General features: G+C 40.6%; 1 protein-coding gene across 10 annotated transcripts in view; it reads left to right on the forward strand.

Moving 5' to 3' along the window:
• Positions 1 to 103: 103 nt before the first annotated feature.
• LOC112569757 (cytochrome P450 3A5-like) overlaps positions 104 to 22,739 on the forward strand; it is a 28,949-nt gene continuing 6,313 nt past the window's right edge. Inside the window, exons 1-12 of one of the 10 annotated variants that reach the window (XM_025247652.1) lie at positions 104 to 399; positions 2,261 to 2,357; positions 2,575 to 2,627; positions 2,765 to 2,861; positions 3,081 to 3,200; positions 14,535 to 14,623; positions 15,016 to 15,170; positions 15,528 to 15,661; positions 15,842 to 15,905; positions 16,290 to 16,447; positions 17,176 to 17,264; positions 17,691 to 17,828. In XM_025247652.1, coding sequence (XP_025103437.1) covers positions 326 to 399; positions 2,261 to 2,357; positions 2,575 to 2,627; positions 2,765 to 2,861; positions 3,081 to 3,200; positions 14,535 to 14,623; positions 15,016 to 15,170; positions 15,528 to 15,661; positions 15,842 to 15,905; positions 16,290 to 16,447; positions 17,176 to 17,264; positions 17,691 to 17,828 — 1,268 coding nt within the window. In that variant the 5' untranslated portion in view covers positions 104 to 325. Of the gene's footprint in view, positions 400 to 2,260; positions 2,358 to 2,574; positions 2,628 to 2,764; positions 2,862 to 3,080; positions 3,201 to 3,476; positions 3,566 to 4,460; positions 4,616 to 4,808; positions 4,943 to 5,118; positions 5,183 to 5,557; positions 5,716 to 6,607; positions 6,697 to 9,809; positions 10,060 to 12,071; positions 12,169 to 12,361; positions 12,415 to 12,540; positions 12,638 to 12,853; positions 12,974 to 14,534; positions 14,624 to 15,015; positions 15,171 to 15,527; positions 15,662 to 15,841; positions 15,906 to 16,289; positions 16,448 to 17,175; positions 17,265 to 17,690; positions 17,829 to 22,739 lie in introns of those variants that run through there. The other 9 variants (XM_025247649.1, XM_025247648.1, XM_025247651.1 and 6 more) reach the window with 9 other exon arrangements.

The raw sequence follows: 22,739 nt of genomic DNA on the forward strand, positions 1-22,739 counted from the left end.
GGAAACCGTTTTTGTTCAATTTCTAAAGATTTGTATTTCCCCTTGCGATTTAATGTTCGATACATTAATAAATGATAGGAAAGGAGTCTTTTGATTGTGATATATGTCGCTGATCGGGTAGGTCTTTAGTAAGCTGTACCCGACTGGCAGGCCTCTCGGTGCACACACAATGTGAATGAACAGTGAAGATAATCACTGGCTGTGGGACTGTGAGGACACAAACACTCAGGCGACATAACGGAGCCGAAGGTTGCGCCAGTTGTCTCCCCCCAGTAGTTCCTCCTGCTGTCTGACGACTGTAGACGTGTGACACTCTCTCCTCAACATGGACGTGCTGGGACTCGTCGATGTTCCTGTGTGGCTGATGTTGCTCATCATACTAGTGCTGACACTCTATGTGTAAGTACATGTACAGATGTTTTCATCTTAGAGCAGTCTCTGATGTGTAGGCATGTAGTACCCTTGCTCTGTGCCTGGAGTGTGTGTAGACATGAACTGCCGTCTGCAGATTACAGGGTTACAGACTAGACTGCACTAGACATATTTATAGTGGATCATGACGAGTTGCTTTGTGTTTTACTAGACAGATACAGTTTCTTGTAAGCAGCCAAGCGTTGTACAACACAAGGGTAGAGTACCAGTCTCCATGTAGGCGAGGTAACCCGAGGTGCAGTGTACTGTTGCTTGTCGCTACTGATGTGAGGACATTATTGGGTTACATACACAGTCCCTGATGTTGAACTTAGGATTTCGTCGACTTTTAATCGGGGCGAAATTCAAAGTTTGATTTTTTTATCCTTGGCTAGCAGTATTTTATTATAAAATAGGCTTTGAGTTAGTTGATGTTCGCCAGTTGTAGTCTACTGTAGGGGATCACGTAGTTATAATCATCATTAGCAGCAGAAGCAGCAACAGCTGACGCTCACGTGAGTGAACACTGAACACACACATATGACAACTCGACGCCATATAATTATGTCAGAATTACTCGCACTTAGTGCACATCCACTGACGCCTGCACCGCCCCGGTACACCAGTTCTCGATGCCCGAGTTTCCTTCTCACAAACACAAGGTACGTAAGCACGCGAGCCTACCGGTGCACACACACCTACACGAACCGTGAGGAGAGTCACACAGGATATACAAAGACGGCAACACAACCTCTCACCTCTTTCGTCCTCATTGTACCTGTTAACGTGCACTTCAGTTGGAGGTCGCGCCACAGTTGGCTGACGTGTACCTAACGCTGTATGCGAATTACGTCATACATCATGCCCGATGTCATGTAATGAGAAATCCTACCCCCCAGAAATCCGAATCTACAATGTGCATGCCTCCGACGGCCCCTTCTCGACAGTGTCAGTTAGGTAACACCCTCGTTGTAGGTGTCATGACCTACTTGAGATGACCCAGATTCACAATGCGCAGGCGCAGGCCTGCAAGAGATACGCATGCGCAGACCAGATGTCTTGGTTGTGAGAGGAGCCTACACTTGAGAAGAGTTCTGAACTCAACAACGCACTCAGTTGTGGCGGACGGTTGTGGTAAAACTCGGTCAAATGTCAGCTGTACAACAATAGCAACGTCACATATTTTTTTTTTAGGTTGTTTTCGTAGGGTTCGTCTATTTTTTTTTTCGAAGTGTTTGTCTAAGTTGTATCCATGGCTTTATATACTATTACAATGTACGCAGCCTGGGAACTGTTTACCCCTACCCTCTACAAACAAAGGCATAACTTAGTACACTACTAGAGTGCTACACTTACAACATTTCTTTGTTGTTGTTGTTTTTTATTTTGTGATGAATTAACTGGACCGTCATGGATAATGACAAGCGGAAAGCAAGTATTAAAGTGGCAGTGGTAAAAATCGGCAAGCAATTTCAATTTTAAATGGGAAAAAATTGATATAATAAGGAAATTAGATGTTGCGGATTATGGAGCACATTAAGAGCTCTGTACCTTTGCAGTCTACAACAATTTGAGAGAAAATGGGGAAACAGTTAGCAGAAATGGAACAACTGAGCAGAGGCGGGCACCGTATAATCTTATAATGATACGACACACACACACATATATATTATTCATACACACAGTCATGGCGACTGCAACATTTTGGTATCCAAATGTTTTGATATTGAAATAGCTGCGTCTTGGAGAAAGGGCTTAGACTGATTTATCTGTATGTCAGCTTTGTCCATTTTATATTTTTTTTTCTCCGATCGCTCCGTAATTAATTTCCATTTTAATGTTATCTTAGGTGCACGACATGGAACCACGGCATATTTAAGAGCCTGGGAATACCTGGCCCCAAACCTGTACCATTCTTGGGAAATGCAATGGACTTCGTGAAGAAGGTAGCCGTAGTATAATGCCCAGGGTTAGAGATGTGCTTGAGAGCAAAAGTGACTGTTATTTTGTCCTAACTCCTTCACATATTGTTGAACAGATTTTAGATGAACACAAACGTTTACGATTGTGTAAGTGGAAGAAAAAAGAACAAGATACAAAGCAAAAACCAATAAGACATAGATAAAACGGCGGTAACATAAACCAGGTTTGTTTTTCTTGCAGGGTTTTATTTATACACTACTAGATTGGAGAAAACAATATGGTCACGTGTTTGGGTAAGTAGAAAAGTTTACATCTACTTGGTGCGGGTATGTGTCATAAACATTAGCATAGTATTTAGCATCATTTTATATTTTATATATATATAGCATTCCGACCATAAATATTCTAAAGATTTCTGTTCACATTTCAGAACCTTCTTCGTCTCTAAACCCATGCTTGTTGTCAGTGATCTTGACATAGTGAAAGAAATACTGGTCAAGGACTTCAACAATTTTGTGGACAGATTCGTAAGAATTATCTTTTCGTCTCTGACAAATTTGACTTGCGCGTGCATGAGTAACAGTCAGGCAAAAAAAATGTATTAATGTTAAAAACACAACAACTACGAAGTAAGTAGTCAAAATATAAAATATCCTTTGTTGGTACTTCTTATAAGTATGTAGACAGTACTAGCATTGTCCATCATGCCATGTAACATTCATTTTGGTGGGATTTTTAAAAAATAGTTTGTAGCTGACATCTTCCCGACGATAGTAAGCAAGGGACTATTTTTCACCGGAGGTTCAGCGTGGCAGCGTCTTCGGAGGCTGATGACACCTACGTTCACTGCCGGCAAGTTGAAGAACGTGAGTATATTTGTGACAACCATGTTATTGGACAAATAAAAGGATGTACAGACTTCTTCTAATGCAACATGATGTCTGTCTCCGAGAGTTTTGTGAATATTCTTCGTACTTATTTGGTTGGTTGCATTGTACTTCTCAACTTTGGAAAAAGTTCTCAGCTTTTAATTTTATATTATCACTTTTATTTGTCATTGATACTAGTCCTGTTTGTACTAAGTTGAGACTGTCAGTCCATTAACCCGTGGTATGTATTTTTTCTGCCGCTCTTGATAACAGATGAGTCATTTCATGGACCGATGTGCTAAAATTCTGAAGGACAATCTCCGGGAAAAAACGAATCAGAAAGAAGTGATTGACACCAAGGAGTAAGTCTACTTTTGGTATTGCTCTGGCCCAAGTAATGTTTTTTAACAGTGGACAGAGTGATACCCAGCAGTACGTCTGGTTAAACCGTACAGGTCCAAGGAAAATATTGGTAGAATATTCTAATTTATTCTGCGGTCTTGCTAAGCGAAAAAGCAAAGATGCTCAAATCATTGGATAAATAAGACAAAATCAAACGAGAAATGAGTTACGAAAATAAAACTCGTGTTTTAAATATATTTAATATATATATAACTCATAAAGAGCTAATTAACTGTGTAGTGTCATATCGGTATTTAATTAACCTTACTTAAAGACTATTTTCAAGTTCAGGTTCCATTTGCAAATATTGGCCGAAAGTCTTCTTCGCACTGTTGTGCAAGGCGTTGAGTGGCAGGTGGCGGTCGGATGTGTGAAGTCCCAGGATGTGTTAACACAGAAAGCCCGTGTTATTTGTTTGTTAATATTTGGTGCTACAGTATACAATACACACGAGTGTCCGTAAGACGGTCCGACAATGCATTGATTTCTCGCTTGGAAAACTTGTCATGACATCACAAGAGAGAATGACATAACAAGAGTGAATGACATCACAAGAGAGAATGACGTCAACCGGTATTGACGTATGTAACGATGACGTTAGAAAACAAGCAGACGTTTGGAAAAGAACATGGAAGCTAGATCAAAATAAAGCTTACTGATACAGTACATCTGATGTGTAAAGTGCCAGGATGTGTTACCACAGAACGCACGTGCTTTTGTTGGTTAACTTGGGGTCGCAAGCAGACACACGGGTATCGGTAAGACTGTCCGACTATGCAGTGACCTCTCGCATGGAAAACATGTACGAAAACGTCCGTCACAAGTCGTTGGTCAGTCTGACATCTGTTCTTTCAGTGTCTTTGGCGCCTTCACCATGGACGTGGTTGCGGGGACGGCATTCGGACTGGAGACCAACTCCCAGACACAACCGGCCGAGCCCTTCGTCCAAAGCATGAAGAACATGTTCTACAAAATGTCAGGAAGCAGAAACCAATTGCTCTCATTCGTAGGTAAGTACAAACATACATTTTGTAGACCGAATACACTTAACTACTGTATCAAAAACACATCTAAAATTATTTATTTGTAAATATCGACAAAATGAAGTAACCTTGGTCTCTCTATTGACACGTTAGTAATGAAGTGTAGCAATACGCAAATAGAAACATGATCTGATCTTTACATTTGAATGAACTTTTACAGGAATGTTCCCGTTTATGAGTCCACTCATGAAGATACTGGGCAAAGGTGCATTCTCGGGAGAAGAGTCTGACTTTCTCGTCCACTCCGTGTACAGGATGGTCGATGAAAGACGACAAGCAATAGAAGACGAAAAGGTCAGTGACCTCAAACTGTGGGGATGATGTTTCCACCTCTGTTGCAGCGGTACGACGCCAGGAGTAAGTTAAGTGTGAGAAAAGTTATGTATGTGTGAAACATTATTTTACGAAGGATATAAACAATATTGGAATCGCAGGAAAAGCTTTAAAATCGTTTGTTTCCGTGTCAACAGCGCACAGACTTCCTACAGCTGCTAGTCAATGCCGAGGACACTGGGTTGGACGTCAGTCAGAAACGTGAGTAATGAACTTACAACCTTAAAAAATGTTTTCTCTACCATTTTTCTTAGACTCTGTTTGTGATCGCAGCAGCGCAGGCAGAAGATCTGGCAAAGGAGTCCTTTACTAGTCACCCTTCATTACAGCCGAGCTAAAATAGTTAACCATCTAGTGTGTATATGCTATGTATATGTTATTTGTGTGTGTGTGGTGAGATGTTCTGTAATAATCTTTTCTACGTCACTTTAAAGCTATGTAAGGAATACTTTTTTAAAATGTATGTATACATAATGTCTTGTTCCCATGAAGTTTACTGTTGTCATACGTGTTAATAGGTTATTGTGTGCATTTTCCCGAGGGTATTTTGTAATCATCCATGCCCTTTAACCCCAGGTATGACGAGGGAGGAGGTTGCGGGTCAAGGCTTTATCATTCTGATCGCCGGGTACGAGACAACGGCCACCACCCTGCAGTACCTGACCTACAACCTGGCCAAGAACCAGGACGTTCAGCAGCGAGTGTACGAGGAGATGAGAGACGAGCTGGGCGATGTGAGTCCTTAACGTCACGTCAGCCTCGATGTCAGTACAGGGCTGTTAGGGGTATCTGGGTAGATGACAATCAGGTTAACCAATCTTCAAGTGTGCAGTATTTTTATGATACGGCCAGACTATCATCCGACCAAACACACCCTCTCCATCCTAACTTTCAGCTGTTGCCCTCGGGAGGGCGCTACAAGATGCCATGTGGGCGAAAAAACTGCTTATCAAAGGTTCATCACCATCCCCATCCTAAATAAAAGGCACAAGCACTCGTAGGCCTACCATATTAATTATCATCTTTCTTAGGATTTTTATGCGAGTGTGTGTTGAATGTCGTATATAGAAGTATTTCTGTCCGTTATGCTTGTCTGTGTATATGTAGACTTACATTATGTTTGTAGGTTTGTATGTGAAGTTATTGTGAGCAAACGAAAAAAATTTTAGTTGGAATACCTTGAAGAGACAATAAAGGTTGATTTGATTTGATTTGATAATTTATTATCTCCATAAAGCACAGGTTTTCAACTCATAGTCTCGTTATAAATTAATTTCTCGCCTGATTTTACACCTTCCCTCATTTGGATCACACTAACCACCACGTAGAAACCAGTTAAACCAATAAAAGAACTATTTATTATCTGACCTCACAGTCTTCACTCAGTGTCCATCTAGTGCAGACCTGGGCAAAGGCCGGCCCGCGGGCCGGATCCGGCCCGCCTCCTGTCTCTGACCGGCCCGCCCGCTGGCCTGCCGGCCAGTACATATACTACATATACAGTATTGGGTACAACTGAGTTAACTATATTAGTCCGGCCCTCTAAAACCATCCCAATTTCTCAAAATTAATTGCCCACCCCTGATCTAGTGTCTCATAATCTCCGTTACAATACTCATGTACCAGGAGGACCCGACCTACGACAACGTGGGCAGACTGAAGTACCTGGACAACGCCATCCACGAGACACTCCGGCTCTTCCCACCTGTGCCATTGTGAGTTGTATACCACAGTAATGTTGTTGGTTCCAACTGTTACTGTAATAACCAATTATTTTCTCTCATACCTGTCTATATGTATCACCGAAGTCTTATTTTATTTTTCTTTTGATTATAAACGCATTCATTGATTTGTTTGGAGGTCTGGGGATTATTAATATACATTAATTTGTAAATCATTGTTTAAGACACTAAGTATACTAGAAGACACAAATGTATATAGGAATTCTGAGAGACCCTAAAATAAAAATAAGTATTAAATCTCCTCTCCTCCACTCCCAACCACACAATGAACGTCAGCAGCAGAAGCGCAGTGAACACACACAAGTTCAAATTCTTGAAATTGTACTTAATAATTATAAATAACACTTTTTTAACGTTTTAATAAAGTTTTGAGCCTTAAATTCAGACTTGACACTCTACACTTGTCAGTCACCTTCCTCTCGTCACAGGATCACCAGAAAAGCGTTGGAGTCAAGAACCATAAATGGAGTGACCATTCCCGCCGGTATGGGAGTAGCTATCCCCATCTACAACATCATGCACGACCCTGATTATTTCGACGACCCGGAGGAATTCCGGCCTGAAAGGTGACTTCTAACAGTGTCAGATGTACTCAGTGACCTAAATAAATTCTTAAGCATGTTACAAATACTACGGGATCGTAACAGAACTCTCCAGTAAGGGAGAATAATTTTCTGCTTGTAAAGAAAATTTGTCGTCTTTCATTTTTTTTATTTGACAGGTTTAGTGAGCTAAAAAGCTCCAAAATACCCAGCATTCTCCTGGAGCTGCCCTTTGGCTACGGTCCACGTCAGTGTATCGGCATGCGTCTGGCACTTCTAGAAGTCAAGTTCGCTGCCGTGCGCATCCTGCGTCACTTCCGGTTTCTTACGTGCGAAGACACGCCGGTAAGTGTTTGTTATTGTGTGGCTAATTACTGAAAGTGTTATTGTGAATAGAAGTATAATACACTAGTGAAGTATCAGTCTCCATGAAAATAATTCATCGTACAGCGATTTGATATCATGTATTAAAAAAAAGTAAATTTCATTTGTTACAATGTAAGATTTATTAGGTGACATATAACTAACACACACAGTGATTAAAAGATTGTCAAAATTGCATTGATCTCTAATGTTTTGTCCTGTTATGGTCCAGGACAAGATCGAATTTGGGAAATCTGGATTCACCACTCCCACGAAACCTATCAAGCTGAGAACCGAACTCCGTGAGTGACGTCAGGATGCCTCTCTCGAGGAACTGGAAACCGTGCCTAGGATGAACTGTGTGCCTCACACTATATTGAGTTCAAATGTTTGCTCTCACGGAAAGTGATGTCAGCTACCTGTGTACTGCACACTTTCTAGCCTTTATTAACCTGTGTATCTGTAGCTAAAGTCTGAACAATAATTTAGTGCGCTATGAATCGGGATTTCAGAGTAATGTCAAATGACAATCATTGGATTAAAGCTTGCCGATTTTAAATGATAAACACCCACTTGTTACAATAAACGTCGTTTGAAAAAGTTTTTTTCATTTTTCTTAAAGGTCAGCTCGAGTGTAGCAAGCTAAGCTGTTAAAATAACAGTCACAGCTGACAGCAGATGATAATATTTTATTATACATCCCCATACACGACACATTATGTTAAAATATTATATGAAATTATAAATTATATACACTTTATTTACATAAAAATGTTTTTTTCTCATTTATAATGGTCATTTGCATGGAAATTTTACTGTTTACTTACTGGCACCTGTTCCCGTTTAGTGTAAGTTCCACGTAAGTTTAATTGTCACATTCAATTACACACTGTTTTTAAGCTCACTACCCTTGTGCTTTTTTAGAAAATTTTGTAATCGATTTTCACCCAGTCAAAGGTCTAAAATTTTCAATAATTACTTATTTCCTGTGACAATTAAATCATTTCCATCAGTTGACAAATAGTAAAATCATTTTAATGATTTGTAAATTTTTGTATGAGAACATTGTTGTTATTATAGAACTAGGGAATTATCTCCCCTGATTCGGCTTATGACGAAATAAAAAAGATCGATCATTTCAACCTGTGTGCGGCTCGTGCTGCTGAATGTTGTCCACAAGTGATAGCGTTCTTCGGAGCTGTGCAGAAACTGTACAATATATTTAGGAGAAGCCCTCAGAGATAGGACATTTTGACAGAAACTATATTGACTGTTCTTTGTGCAACTTATCAGACATTCCTGAATGTAAAGGGTTTTAATATACACCACAACTTCTCTTATCTCTGATGCATGGCAAACAAAAGAAGCAAAGACGTAGTGTAATTAGCATTCTGTTATCTGGCATCAAGATCGTGAAATGGAAAAGGGAAGAGTGCATAGTGTATTTTTTTTTTAGGAATGAACAGTTTACTAAGTCCATATATTCAGGGCATACAAAGAGAAAGGGCTGTTCAGTATCAACTGTGTCAAAGCAAAAGGCAGTTCAAACTTTCTGAGTGAGTTAAGCAATAACGCTGCTGATAGTATTTAATTACATTTTAAGAAAGTATTTCATAGGCCTCTGTGTTTCAACCAGACAAGGTAGTTGCTTCAAATGAGTCTTGAATGTATTATATGGGAAATATCTTGATCTGTTGAATCGCATCATGCCACTGCTGGTGGTGACAGTCTATCAGCCTCTGTTTCAGGATTTGTTAAAAAAAAAATAAAAGTTTATCGTCTCCAGTACCTTGACATTCCCACACCATTCCAAAACCGTATTAATACAAAAATATCATAATAAAGTGTAGCCATGTTTTCTTGTTTTGTTCGTGCAGTGACTCGAGTTAACATTAAATGGACTTTCTTCTGTGTGGCATTTTTAGCAGAGGAGCTAATATCCAACACACCGCACTGATGTAGAAACAAAGGGAACACATTCCCTCCCCATATGTCAGCAAGCTAGTTATGCGTCCTTGTTTTGACCCCTAAAATTCTTTTCATTCCAAAAGTGTGAACCTCTTCAGTGCTATCATCACTGGTACACAGACCCCATATTTCAGCGCCATGTAAACCTATTGGCTGGATCTGAAAAACAATTCTAATATACCTACTGTGTGTTAGAATGTGTGTATGTGTATGTGCGCGCGCCTCTGATTCAATGTGAATGAATAGAGAAGATAATCACTGGCTGTGGGACTGTGAGGACACAAACACTCAGGCGACGCAAGCGAGCCAAAGGTTTGCGCCAGTTGTCTCCCCCCAGTAGTTCCTCCTGCTGTCTGACGACTGTAGACGTGTTACACTCTCTCCTCAACATGGACGTGCTGGGACTCGTCGATATTCCTGTGTGGCTGATGTTGCTCATCATACTAGTGCTGACACTCTATGTGTAAGTACATGTACAGATGTTTTCATCTTAGAGCTGTCTCTAACAGATGTGTAGGCATGTAGCACCCTTGCTCTGTGCCTGGAGTATGTGTAGACATGAACTGCCATCCTTCATATTACAGGGTTATAGACTAGACAGCACTAGACATAATTATAGTGGATCATGACGAGCTGCTTTGTGTTTCACTGGACAGAAAGTTCCATGCAAGCAAACAATCGTTGTAGAACAGAGAAGGGTAGAGTACAGTAGAAGTCTCATGAGTTCGAGGCCACGAGACAGGGTGACCCCGCGGTTCTCAAACGTACTTACAAGGGGGGCGCGAAATTGATCATTTTTTTAAGTTTCTTATACCGGGATTAGTGAAATTAGCTTATATTGTGTGGCCAAGGGGGGCGCGCTGACGTACCTTTGTTCGTCAGGGGGGCGCCACTAGTAAAAGGTTGAGAACCGCTGGGGTAACCCAAGACCCAGTGGCGTTACGCTCTCTTGTGAGGATCGAAAGGTCAAGGCTTTTTCGGGTTACATACACGGTCCTTGATTTTGGACTTAAGGATTTCGTCGACTTTTCATCGGTGAGAAATTCAAATTTGGATTTTTTTTTAATCCTAGGCTAGCGGAGCAGTATTTTATGGGCTTTGTGTTAGATAATTTTTGCTAATGTAGTCTACTGTAGGGGATTACGTGGTTGTAATCATCAGCAGAAGCAGCAGCACCACTAGCTGCTGACACACACGTGAGTGAACACACACATATGACAACTTGATGTCATAAGATTATGTCAGAATTACTCTCACTACTTAGTGCACATCCACTGACGCCTGCACCGCCCCGGTACACCAGTTCTCGGTCCCCGAGTTTCCTTCTCACAAACACAAGGTACGTAAGAACGCGAGCCTACCGGTGCACACACACCATACACACGAACCGTGAGGAGAGTCACACAGGATATACAAAGACGGCAACTCACCTCTGACCTCTTTCGTCCTCATTGTACCTATTAACATGCACTACACATGGAGGTCAAGGTAGCGCCACTGCTGTGTTCCAGTTGGTTGACGTGTACCTAACGTTGTATGCGAATTACGTCATACATCATGCTAGGTGTCATGTGATGAGCAATCCTACCCCGCAGAAATCCGCATCTACAATGTGCATGCGTCGTATTTAAATAGAATTTAATCGTTTCTTGGGGCTGGTGGTGAGGTTAAGACCTTTGTCAAAGTCAGCATGTAAATACAGACACCCCCCCTTACGAACACTCGGACATACCAACAGACTAAAATTATTTCTTGCAATATTTCCACGAGTCCGAATTTTGAGTTCGAGACCCTTGTTCTGTCTTGTGACAACAGACGCCGAGCCTCCCACGACCCCTACCCGACAGTGTCAGTTAGGTAACACCCTCGTTGTAGGTGTCATGACCTACTTGAGATGACCCAGATTCACAGTGCGCACGCGCAGGCCTGCCTGCAAGAGATACGCATGCTCAAACCAGATGTCTTGTTTGTGAGAGGAGCCTGCACTTGAGAAGAGTTCTGAACTCAACAACGCACTTTGTTGTGGAGGACCAGTCAGACTGCAACTCGATCAAATGTCAGATGTACAACAATAGCAACGTTACATTATTTTTTATAGTTTTTTTTATATTTTTTTTAGGGTTTTTTTTTCGCAGGGTTCGTCTATTTTTTTCGAAGTGTTTGTCAAAGTTGCATCCATGGCTTTAAAGTTGCTATAAATATAGAAATTAGATGTTGCAAAAAGATGGTGGATGTGGTACGTTCATATATCATGAATCGCTCAACAATTGGAACAATTTTCAAAAACTAAAAACCCGATTATGGAGCATATTAAGAGCTTTGCAGTCTACAACAATTTGAGAGAAAAGTGGGAAGCTGTTAGAAGAAATGGAACATTTGAGCAGAGGTGGGCACCGTATAATCTTATGATTTTAATGATTTTTTTTTCTCCAATCGCTCCGTGCTTCATTTCCATTATTTTTAATGTTATCTTAGGTGCACGACATGGAACCACGGCATGTTTAAGAGCCTGGGAATACCTGGCCCCAAAACTGTACCCTTTTTGGGAAATGCAACGGACTTCATGAAGCAGGTAGCCGTAGTATAATGCCCAGGGTTAGAGATGTGCTTGAGAGCAAAAGTAACTGTTATTTTGTCCTAACTCCTTCACATATTGTTGAACAGATGTTAGATGAATGGGAGAAAAAAGAACAAGATACAAAGCAAAATGCAATAAGACATAGATAAAACGGCGGTAACATAAACCAGGTTTGTTTTTGTTGCAGAGTTTTATTTATACACTACTAGATTGGAGAAAACAATATGGTCACGTGTTTGGGTAAGTAGAAAAGTTTACATCTACTTGGTGTGGGTATATGTCATAAACATTAGCATAGTATTTAGCTTCATTTTATATTATAGATGTACCACATAAATATTTTAAAGATTTCTGTTCACATTTCAGAATCTTCTTCGTCTCTAAACCCATGCTTGTTGTCAGTGATCTTGACATAGTGAAAGAAATACTGGTCAAGGACTTCAACAATTTTGTGGACAGATTCGTAAGAATTATTTTTCTCGTCTCTGACAAATTTGACTTGCGCGTGCATGAGTAACAGTCAGGCAATGTTATTAATGTTAAAAACACAACAACCACGAAGTAAGTAATCAAAATATAAAATATCCATTGTTGGTACTTCTTATAAATATGTAGACAGTACTAGCATTGTCCATCATGCCATGTAATGTTCATTTTGGTGATATTTTTTTAAAAACAGTTTGTAGCTGACATCTTCCCGCCGGTAGTAGACAAAGGACTATTTTTCACCGGAGGTTCAGCGTGGAAGCGTCTTCGTAGGCTGATGACACCTACGTTCACTGCCGGCAAGTTGAAGAACGTGAGTATATTTGTGAGAACCATGTTATTGGACAAATAAAAGGATCTACAGACTTCTTCTAATACAACATGATGTGTGTCGCGTGACCGCGACGAAGCCAGTCGAACTTCGACTAAGCGCAGACCATACACAGAAATGACAAAGACAAAATTCACGTAACAAACAAAACTAATTTATTAGCCACAAAAATAATACTGATAGGAATCAAAAATCAAACATTCCACACTCTCACATGAACAAATATAGATCAGCGAGAACAATCCAACAAACAAACAAAAAATAGATAAGTTAAATTAAGACAGATCAGCTGCCCTGTGCACAGGCTAATCTCAGTCACCGTATATATAATACATCACCCGCATGCACTGCAGGGTGACAGTTTAGAAGTCCGTTGAAGATGTCCACAGACGGCAGCCCGCCCTCTGGCCTTGCTTGCCGCTCTAAAGACGTACCCCCACCCCTCTGTCTTCTCGTCCAGATGCGATGATGTGGGCCGGCCACTGGTCACGTGAGCTCCTGCTCGAAGGTTCCTGCTCTAGGTGTTCAGTCCAAAGCCTTTCCGCACACTGGTGCAGCAGGGTCGCGAGTTCACTCGCCGACGAGATGATGATGATGGTGCAGGGTGGACGCTCGACACGATGACGGACAGCAATGCGAACAAAGGATGTGAAGACACGATGACACGAAGGAAGAGCGAAAAACAACAACAGGTGGAAGAGTGAAGAAGAACGAAAAATAAGCCTGTAGATAAAACAATTCATACAATCAACAGGCGTGTCCCGAAACTGCTCAATTTCTAAAACAATATTTTCACACCGACACATTTATCTGACCATCGGACTAGTCACAAGATTCGTTCAAATTCTAATATTGTTCTTATACAAATCCACACAACGGGAAACGAGTACGCGCTACAAGCGTCGCGACCCGGCAATCACGAACGTTAACCTAACAAAGTACAAGTCTTGCAATTAAACATCGGACTATGGCTTTGAACATAAAAGGATTCTCTCACTTGCACTTCCACCGCCACCCAAAGGCCCTTACAGACTAGAATGGTGTGGAACCCGACAGAATGGGTCTCTACTCACCCAAAACGGCTTGTGGCAGATCGGTCGATACAAAATGAAAAACTCTGACTGTCATGGCCACGGTCCAGCACCGTCTGTTACTTGATGACGACTACCCATGACGTCAAAGAAGGAAAAAGTAAAATGACGCATCAAGGAAGCTGTGCGCGCGCACGCAAGACGTAAGACAAAGAGGGGACAAAAGCGTGAAGAAAACACCTAACGATGGGCCAGCTCAGTATGGGAGGCCTACATGGATGACAGCACGATCGCTGACACGCGACAATGTCTGTCTCCGAGTGTTTCGTGAATATTCTTCGTATTTATTTGGTTGGTTTAATTGTACTTCTCAAGTTAGGTAAAAGTTATCAGCCTTTTATTTTATGTTATTACCTATATTTGTCATTGATACTAGTCCTGTTTGTACTAAGTTGAGACTGTCAGTCCATTAACCCGTGGTATGTATTTGTTTCTGCCGCTCTTGATAACAGATGAGTCACTTCATGGACCGATGTGCTAAAATTCTGAAGGACAATCTCCGGGAAAAAACGAATGACAAAGGAGTGATTGACACCAAGGAGTAAGTCTACTTTTGGTATTGCTCTGGCCCAAGTAATGTTTTTTAACAGTGGACAGAGTGAAACCCAGCAGTACGTCTGGTTAAACCACACAGGTCCAAGGAAGATATTGGTAGAATATTCTAATTTATTCCGCGGCCGTGCTAAGCGAAAAAGCAAAAGATGCTCAAATCATTGGATAAATAAGACAAAATCAAACGAGAAATAAAGTACGATAATAAAACTCGTGTTTTAAATATATATAACTCATAATATATATTATATAAATATATAACTCATTAACTGTGTAATGTCATATCGTTATTTAATTAACCTTACTAAAAGACTATTTTCAAGAACTTATACGAAAATGTCCGTCACAAGTCGTTGGTCAGTCTGACATCTGTTCTTTCAGTGTCTTTGGCGCCTTCACCATGGACGTGATCACGGGGACGGCATTCGGACTGGAGACCAACTCCCAGACACAACCGGCCGAGCCCTTCGTCCAAAGCATGAAGAACATGTTCTACAAATTGTCAGGAAGCAGAACCCAATTGCTCACATTCGTAGTTAAGTACAAACATGCATTTTGTAGACCGAATACACTTAACTACTGTATCAAAAACACATCTAAAATTATTTATGTGTGAACATTGCCACAAACAATTTTTTAGGTTTGCAGAAATCGTGAAACCTTATTCAAAATCACTTCTTCTGTTTGAAAGATACGTTTACTCAAACGCTGGCATATTTTATTTCTCCAGTTTTAAACAATATGGGTCCTTAAATTGTCCTGTCGTCATCTAAACAGTAAATATTTTCAAAATGAAGGAATCTTGGTCTCTCTATTGACACGTTAGTCATGAAGTGTAGCAATACAGAAATAGAAACATGAACTGATCTTCACATTTGAATAAACTTTTACAGGAATGTTCCCGTTTATGAGTCAACTCATAAGGATGCTGGGCAAAGGCGTATTATCGGGAGAAGAGTCTGACTTTCTCGTCCACTCCGTGTACAGGATGGTCGACGAAAGACGACAAACAATAGGTGACGAAAAGGTCAGTGACCTCAAACTGTGGGGATGATGTTTCCACCTCTGTTGCAGCGGTACGATGCCAGGAATAAGTTAAGTGTGAGAAAAATTATGCATTTGTGAAACATTATTTATTTTACGAAGGATATAAACAATATTGGAATCGCAGGAAAAGCTTTAAAATCGTTTGTTTCCGTGTCAACAGCGCACAGACTTCCTACAGCTGCTAGTCAATGCCGAGGACACTGGGTTGGACGTCGGTCAGAAACGTAAGTAATGAACCTTACAACCTTAAAAGTTGTTTTCTCTACCATTTTTCTTAGACTCCTTTGTCTGTTTGTGATCGCAACAGCGCAGGCAGAAGATCTGGCAAAGCAGTCCTTTACTAGTCACCCTTCATTACAGCCGAGCTAAAATAGTTAACCATCTAGTGTGTATATGCTATGTACATGTTATTTGTGTGTGTGTGTGTGGTGAGATGTTCTGTAATAATCTTTTCTACGTCACTTTAAAGCTATGTAAGGAATACATTTTTAAAATGTATGTATATATAATGTCTTGTTCCCATGAAGTTTACTGTTGTCATACGTGTTAATAACAAACCACAGTTTTTCCAACGGCAAATTGAAAGCATCCATGCCCTTTAACCCCAGGTATGACGAGGGAGGAGGTTGCGGGTCAAGGCTTTGTCATCCTGATCGCCGGGTACGAGACAACGGCCACCACCCTGCAGTACCTGACCTACAACCTGGCCAAGAACCAGGACGTTCAGCAGCGAGTGTACGAGGAGATGAGAGACGAGCTGGGCGATGTGAGTCCTTAACGTCACATCAGCCTCAATGACACTTAGTACAGGGCTGTTAGGGGTATCTGGGTAGATGACAATCAGGTTAACCAATCTTCAAGTTTGCAGTCTTTTATGATACTGCCAGAATATCATCAGACCAAACAGCCTCGAAATCTCCATCCCAACTTTCAGCTGTTGCCCTCGGGAGGGCGCACCAAGATGCCATGTGGGCTTAAACTGCCTCTCAAAGGTTCATCACCATCACCATCCTAAATAAAAGGCACAATCACTCGTATGCCTACCATATTAATTAGCATCATTCTTAGGATTTTTATACGTGTGTGTGAGAGAGTGTAAGTGTGCATGTGTGTTGAATGTCGTATATAGAAGTATTTCTGTCCCTTATGCTTGTCTGTTTGTGTATATGTAGACTTACATTATGTTTGTAGGTTTGTATGTGAAGTTATTGTTAGCAAACGAAAAAATGTTTAGTTGGAATACCTTGAAGAGACAACAAAGGTTGATTTGATTTGATAATTTATTATCTCCATAAAGCACAGATTTTCAACTCATAGTCTCGTTATAAATTGACGTCTCGCCTGATTTTACACCTTCCCACATTTGGATCACACTCACCACCACGTAGCAACCAGTTAAACCAAAAAAAGAATTATTTATTATCTGACCTCACAGTCTTTACTCAGTGTCTATCTAGTGTCTCATAATCTCTATTACAATACCCATGTACCCAGGAGGACCCCACCTACGACAACGTGGGCAGACTGAAGTACCTGGACAACGTCATCCAAGAGACACTCCGGGTCTTCCCACCTGTGCCATTGTGAGTTGTATACCACAGTAATGTTGTTGGTTCCAACTGTCACTGTAATAACCAATTATTTTCTCTCATACCTGTCTACATGTATCACCTAAGTGTTATTTTATTTTTCTTTTAATTATAAACGCATTTATTGCTTTGTTTGGAGGTCTGGGGATTATTAATATACATTAATTTGTAAATCCTTGTTTCAGATACTAAGTATACTAGAAGACACAAATGTATATAGGAATTCTGAGAGACCCTAAAATAAAATAAATATTAAATCTCTTCTCCTCCACTCCCAACCACACAATGAACGTCATCAGCAGAGGCACAGTGAACACACACACAAGTTCAAATTCTTGAAATTGTACTTAATAATTATAAATAACACTCTTTTAACGTTTTAATAAAGTTTTGAGCGTTAAATTCAGACTCTCCTCACAGGATCACCAGAAAAGCATTGGAATCAAGAACCATTAAAGGAGTGACCATTCCGGCCGGTATGGGAGTAGGTATCCCCATCTACAGCATGATGCACGACCCTGATTACTTCGACGACCCGGAGGAATTCCGGCCTGAAAGGTAACTTCTAACAGTGTCAGATGTACTCAGTGACCTTAATAAATTCTTAAGTATGAAAATGAGCTGATGAAGCTGACCATCTTAGGAGTGTCACTTGCCGCTCTACAGCAAATATAATATTAGAAAAGTAACAAATGACAGTCCCCCCCAGTTGCGCCTCTTGACGCTCGTAAGATCGGCAAACCAGCCAACGACAAATACACTTCTTAAAATCTGATGAACTGAGCCACACTCACTGTTACAAATACTACTGGATCGTGACAGAACTCTCCTGTAAAGAAGAATAATTTTCTGCTTTCCTAGTGGCAGGTGAGAATGCCGAGGTTTGAAGGGTTATATCTTCAAAATAAAGCATAATTTTATATTTAAATTTTGGGAATGATTTTAAAATAAATTTAACCTGATCATAAAGAAAAAAATGTTGCACTTGCGTGTTCCTTTAAAGAAGAAACGACCATAGTGAGACACTCACACCCACAAAAAAACACTCGCCATCCGCCCACGTTTTCCGGTTCTAGTTCTCATTAAACAAAAACAACAAAAAACCCACCAGAAGGTTTATGACATGGAGTAAATAGAGATTACAGCAACATTTTTGAAAGGAACTGTATATTGTCTTGAACATGTCATTTACTAATATAAAAAAAACTCACAATTTGTCGTCTTTCATTGTTTATTTGACAGGTTTAGTGAGCTAAAAAGCTCCAAAATACCCAGCATTCTCCTGGAGCTGGCCTTTGGCTACGGTCCACGTCAGTGTATCGGCATGCGTCTGGCGCTTCTGGAAATCAAGCTCGCTGCCGTGCGCATCCTGCGTCACTTCCGGTTTCTTCCGTGTGAAGACACGCCGGTAAGTGTATGTTATTTATTGTGCGGCTAATTACTGTAAATACCAAATTGTTATTGTGAATAGAAGTATAATACTCTAGTGAAGTATCAGTCTCCATGAAAATAATTCATCGTACAGCAATGTGAAATAATGTATTAAAAAAAGTAAATTTCATTTCTTAAAATTTAAGATTTATTAGGTGACATATAACTAACACACACAGCGATTAAAAGATTGTCAAAACTGCATTGTTCTCTAATGTTTTGCCCTGTTATGGTCCAGGACAAGATCGAATTTGGGACATCTGGACTCACTTCACCCACGAAGCCTCTCAAGCTGAGAACCGAACTCCGTGAGTGACATCAGGATGCCTCTCTCGAGGAACTGGAACCGTGCATGTGATGAACTGTATGTTCTGACACTATATTGAGTTCAAATGTTTGCTCTCAAGGAAAGTGATGTCAGCTTATCTGTGTACTGCACACTTTCTAGCCTTTATTAACCTTTACATCTATAGCTACAGTCTGAACAATAATTTAGTGCGCTATGAATCGGGATTTCAGAGTAATGTCAAATGACAATCATTTGATTAAAGCTTGCGGATTTTAAATGATAAAGACCCACTTGTTACAGCAAACGTCGTTTGAAAAGGTTCTTTTCATTTTTCTTAAAGGTCAACTCGAGTGTAGCAGCTAAGCTGTTAAAATAACTGACAACTGACAGCTGATGACAATATTTTATTATACACGACACATTATGTTAAAATGTAATATGAAATTATAAATTATATACACTTTATTTGCATCAAAAATTGTTCATTTATAATGGTCAGTTGCATGGAAATTTCACTTTTTACTTACTGGCACCTGTTCCCGTTTATTTAAGTTTCACATAAGTATAATTGTCATATTCAATTCTCTTTACACATTGTTTTTTAAGCTTACTACCTTGTGCGTGTCTAGAAAATTTTTTCATCGATTTTCACCCAGTAAAAGGTATAAAATTTTCACTAATTATTTATTTCCGGTGACAATTAAATCATTTCCAACAGTTGACAAATAGCAAAATCATTTTAATGATTTGTAAAAATTTTGGATGAGAACATTGTTATTATTATAGAGATAACTGTGGCATTTTTAGCAGGGGAGCTAATATCAACACACACCGCACTGGTGTAGAAACAAGGGATCACATTCCCCATATGTCAGCAAGCTAACTAGGCGTCCTTGTTTCGACCCCTAAAATTCTTTTCATTGCAGAAGCATGAACCTCTTCAATCATTTTCAATCATCACTGGTACACAGACCCATATTTCAGCTCCATGTAAATCTATTGGCTGGATCTGAAAAACAGGAATAACAAATATAAATACTGTGTGTTTGAATGTGTGTATGTGTATGTGCCCGCGCCTCTGATAGTCATCGCTAGGAGGAAGGGTTAACAATGTAGATATTGTATGAGTGTGTGGTGTAACTGCATGCTGTTTAGCTCATTGCTTAGTTTGTTTAGTTCATGAGCTCCCCAGAAGAAATATTTATGTCCCTGTGACAAAGAAATAACAATAACGATTGTAGTGACGTCACACATGGACCGAAATAGAATTAGAACATGCGAGGAAACCGTTTTTGTTCAATTTCTAAAGATTTGTATTTCCCCTTGCGATTTAATGTTCGATACATTAATAAATGATAGGAAAGGAGTCTTTTGATTGTGATATATGTCGCTGATCGGGTAGGTCTTTAGTAAGCTGTACCCGACTGGCAGGCCTCTCGGTGCACACACAATGTGAATGAACAGTGAAGATAATCACTGGCTGTGGGACTGTGAGGACACAAACACTCAGGCGACATAACGGAGCCGAAGGTTGCGCCAGTTGTCTCCCCCCAGTAGTTCCTCCTGCTGTCTGACGACTGTAGACGTGTGACACTCTCTCCTCAACATGGACGTGCTGGGACTCGTCGATGTTCCTGTGTGGCTGATGTTGCTCATCATACTAGTGCTGACACTCTATGTGTAAGTACATGTACAGATGTTTTCATCTTAGAGCAGTCTCTGATGTGTAGGCATGTAGTACCCTTGCTCTGTGCCTGGAGTGTGTGTAGACATGAACTGCCGTCTGCAGATTACAGGGTTACAGACTAGACTGCACTAGACATATTTATAGTGGATCATGACGAGTTGCTTTGTGTTTTACTAGACAGATACAGTTTCTTGTAAGCAGCCAAGCGTTGTACAACACAAGGGTAGAGTACCAGTCTCCATGTAGGCGAGGTAACCCGAGGTGCAGTGTACTGTTGCTTGTCGCTACTGATGTGAGGACATTATTGGGTTACATACACAGTCCCTGATGTTGAACTTAGGATTTCGTCGACTTTTAATCGGGGCGAAATTCAAAGTTTGATTTTTTTATCCTTGGCTAGCAGTATTTTATTATAAAATAGGCTTTGAGTTAGTTGATGTTCGCCAGTTGTAGTCTACTGTAGGGGATCACGTAGTTATAATCATCATTAGCAGCAGAAGCAGCAACAGCTGACGCTCACGTGAGTGAACACTGAACACACACATATGACAACTCGACGCCATATAATTATGTCAGAATTACTCGCACTTAGTGCACATCCACTGACGCCTGCACCGCCCGGTACACCAGTTCTCGATGCCCGAGTTTCCTTCTCACAAACACAAGGTACGTAAGCACGCGAGCCTACCGGTGCACACACACCTACACGAACCGTGAGGAGAGTCACACAGGATATACAAAGACGGCAACACAACCTCTCACCTCTTTCGTCCTCATTGTACCTGTTAACGTGCACTTCAGTTGGAGGTCGCGCCACAGTTGGCTGACGTGTACCTAACGCTGTATGCGAATTACGTCATACATCATGCCCGATGTCATGTAATGAGAAATCCTACCCCCCAGAAATCCGAATCTACAATGTGCATGCCTCCGACGGCCCCTTCTCGACAGTGTCAGTTAGGTAACACCCTCGTTGTAGGTGTCATGACCTACTTGAGATGACCCAGATTCCAATGCGCAGGCGCAGGCCTGCAAGAGATACGCATGCGCAGACCAGATGTCTTGGTTGTGAGAGGAGCCTACACTTGAGAAGAGTTCTGAACTCAACAACGCACTCAGTTGTGGCGGACGGTTGTGGTAAAAACTCGGTCAAATGTCAGCTGTACAACAATAGCAACGTCACATATTTTTTTTTTAGGTTGTTTTCGTAGGGTTCGTCTATTTTTTTTTTCGAAGTGTTTGTCTAAGTTGTATCCATGGCTTTATATACTATTACAATGTACGCAGCCTGGGAACTGTTTACCCCTACCCTCTACAAACAAAGGCATAACTTAGTACACTACTAGAGTGCTACACTTACAACATTTCTTTGTTGTTGTTGTTTTTTATTTTGTGATGAATTAACTGGACCGTCATGGATAATGACAAGCGGAAAGCAAGTATTAAAGTGGCAGTGGTAAAAATCGGCAAGCAATTTCAATTTTAAATGGGAAAAAAATTGATATAATAAGGAAATTAGATGTTGCGGATTATGGAGCACATTAAGAGCTCTGTACCTTTGCAGTCTACAACAATTTGAGAGAAAATGGGGAAACAGTTAGCAGAAATGGAACAACTGAGCAGAGGCGGGCACCGTATAATCTTATAATGATACGACACACACACACACATATATATTATTCATACACACAGTCATGGCGACTTCAACATTTTGGTATCCAAATGTTTTGATATTGAAATAGCTGCGTCTTGGAGAAAGGGCTTAGACTGATTTATCTGTATGTCAGCTTTGTCCATTTTATATTTTTTTTTTCTCCGATCGCTCCGTAATTAATTTCCATTTTAATGTTATCTTAGGTGCACGACATGGAACCACGGCATATTTAAGAGCCTGGGAATACCTGGCCCCAAACCTGTACCATTCTTGGGAAATGCAATGGACTTCGTGAAGAAGGTAGCCGTAGTATAATGCCCAGGGTTAGAGATGTGCTTGAGAGCAAAAGTGACTGTTATTTTGTCCTAACTCCTTCACATATTGTTGAACAGATTTTAGATGAACACA

This window comes from Pomacea canaliculata, linkage group LG8 (genome assembly GCF_003073045.1).
Source record: "Pomacea canaliculata isolate SZHN2017 linkage group LG8, ASM307304v1, whole genome shotgun sequence".
NCBI classification, from domain to species: domain Eukaryota; kingdom Metazoa; phylum Mollusca; class Gastropoda; order Architaenioglossa; family Ampullariidae; genus Pomacea; species Pomacea canaliculata.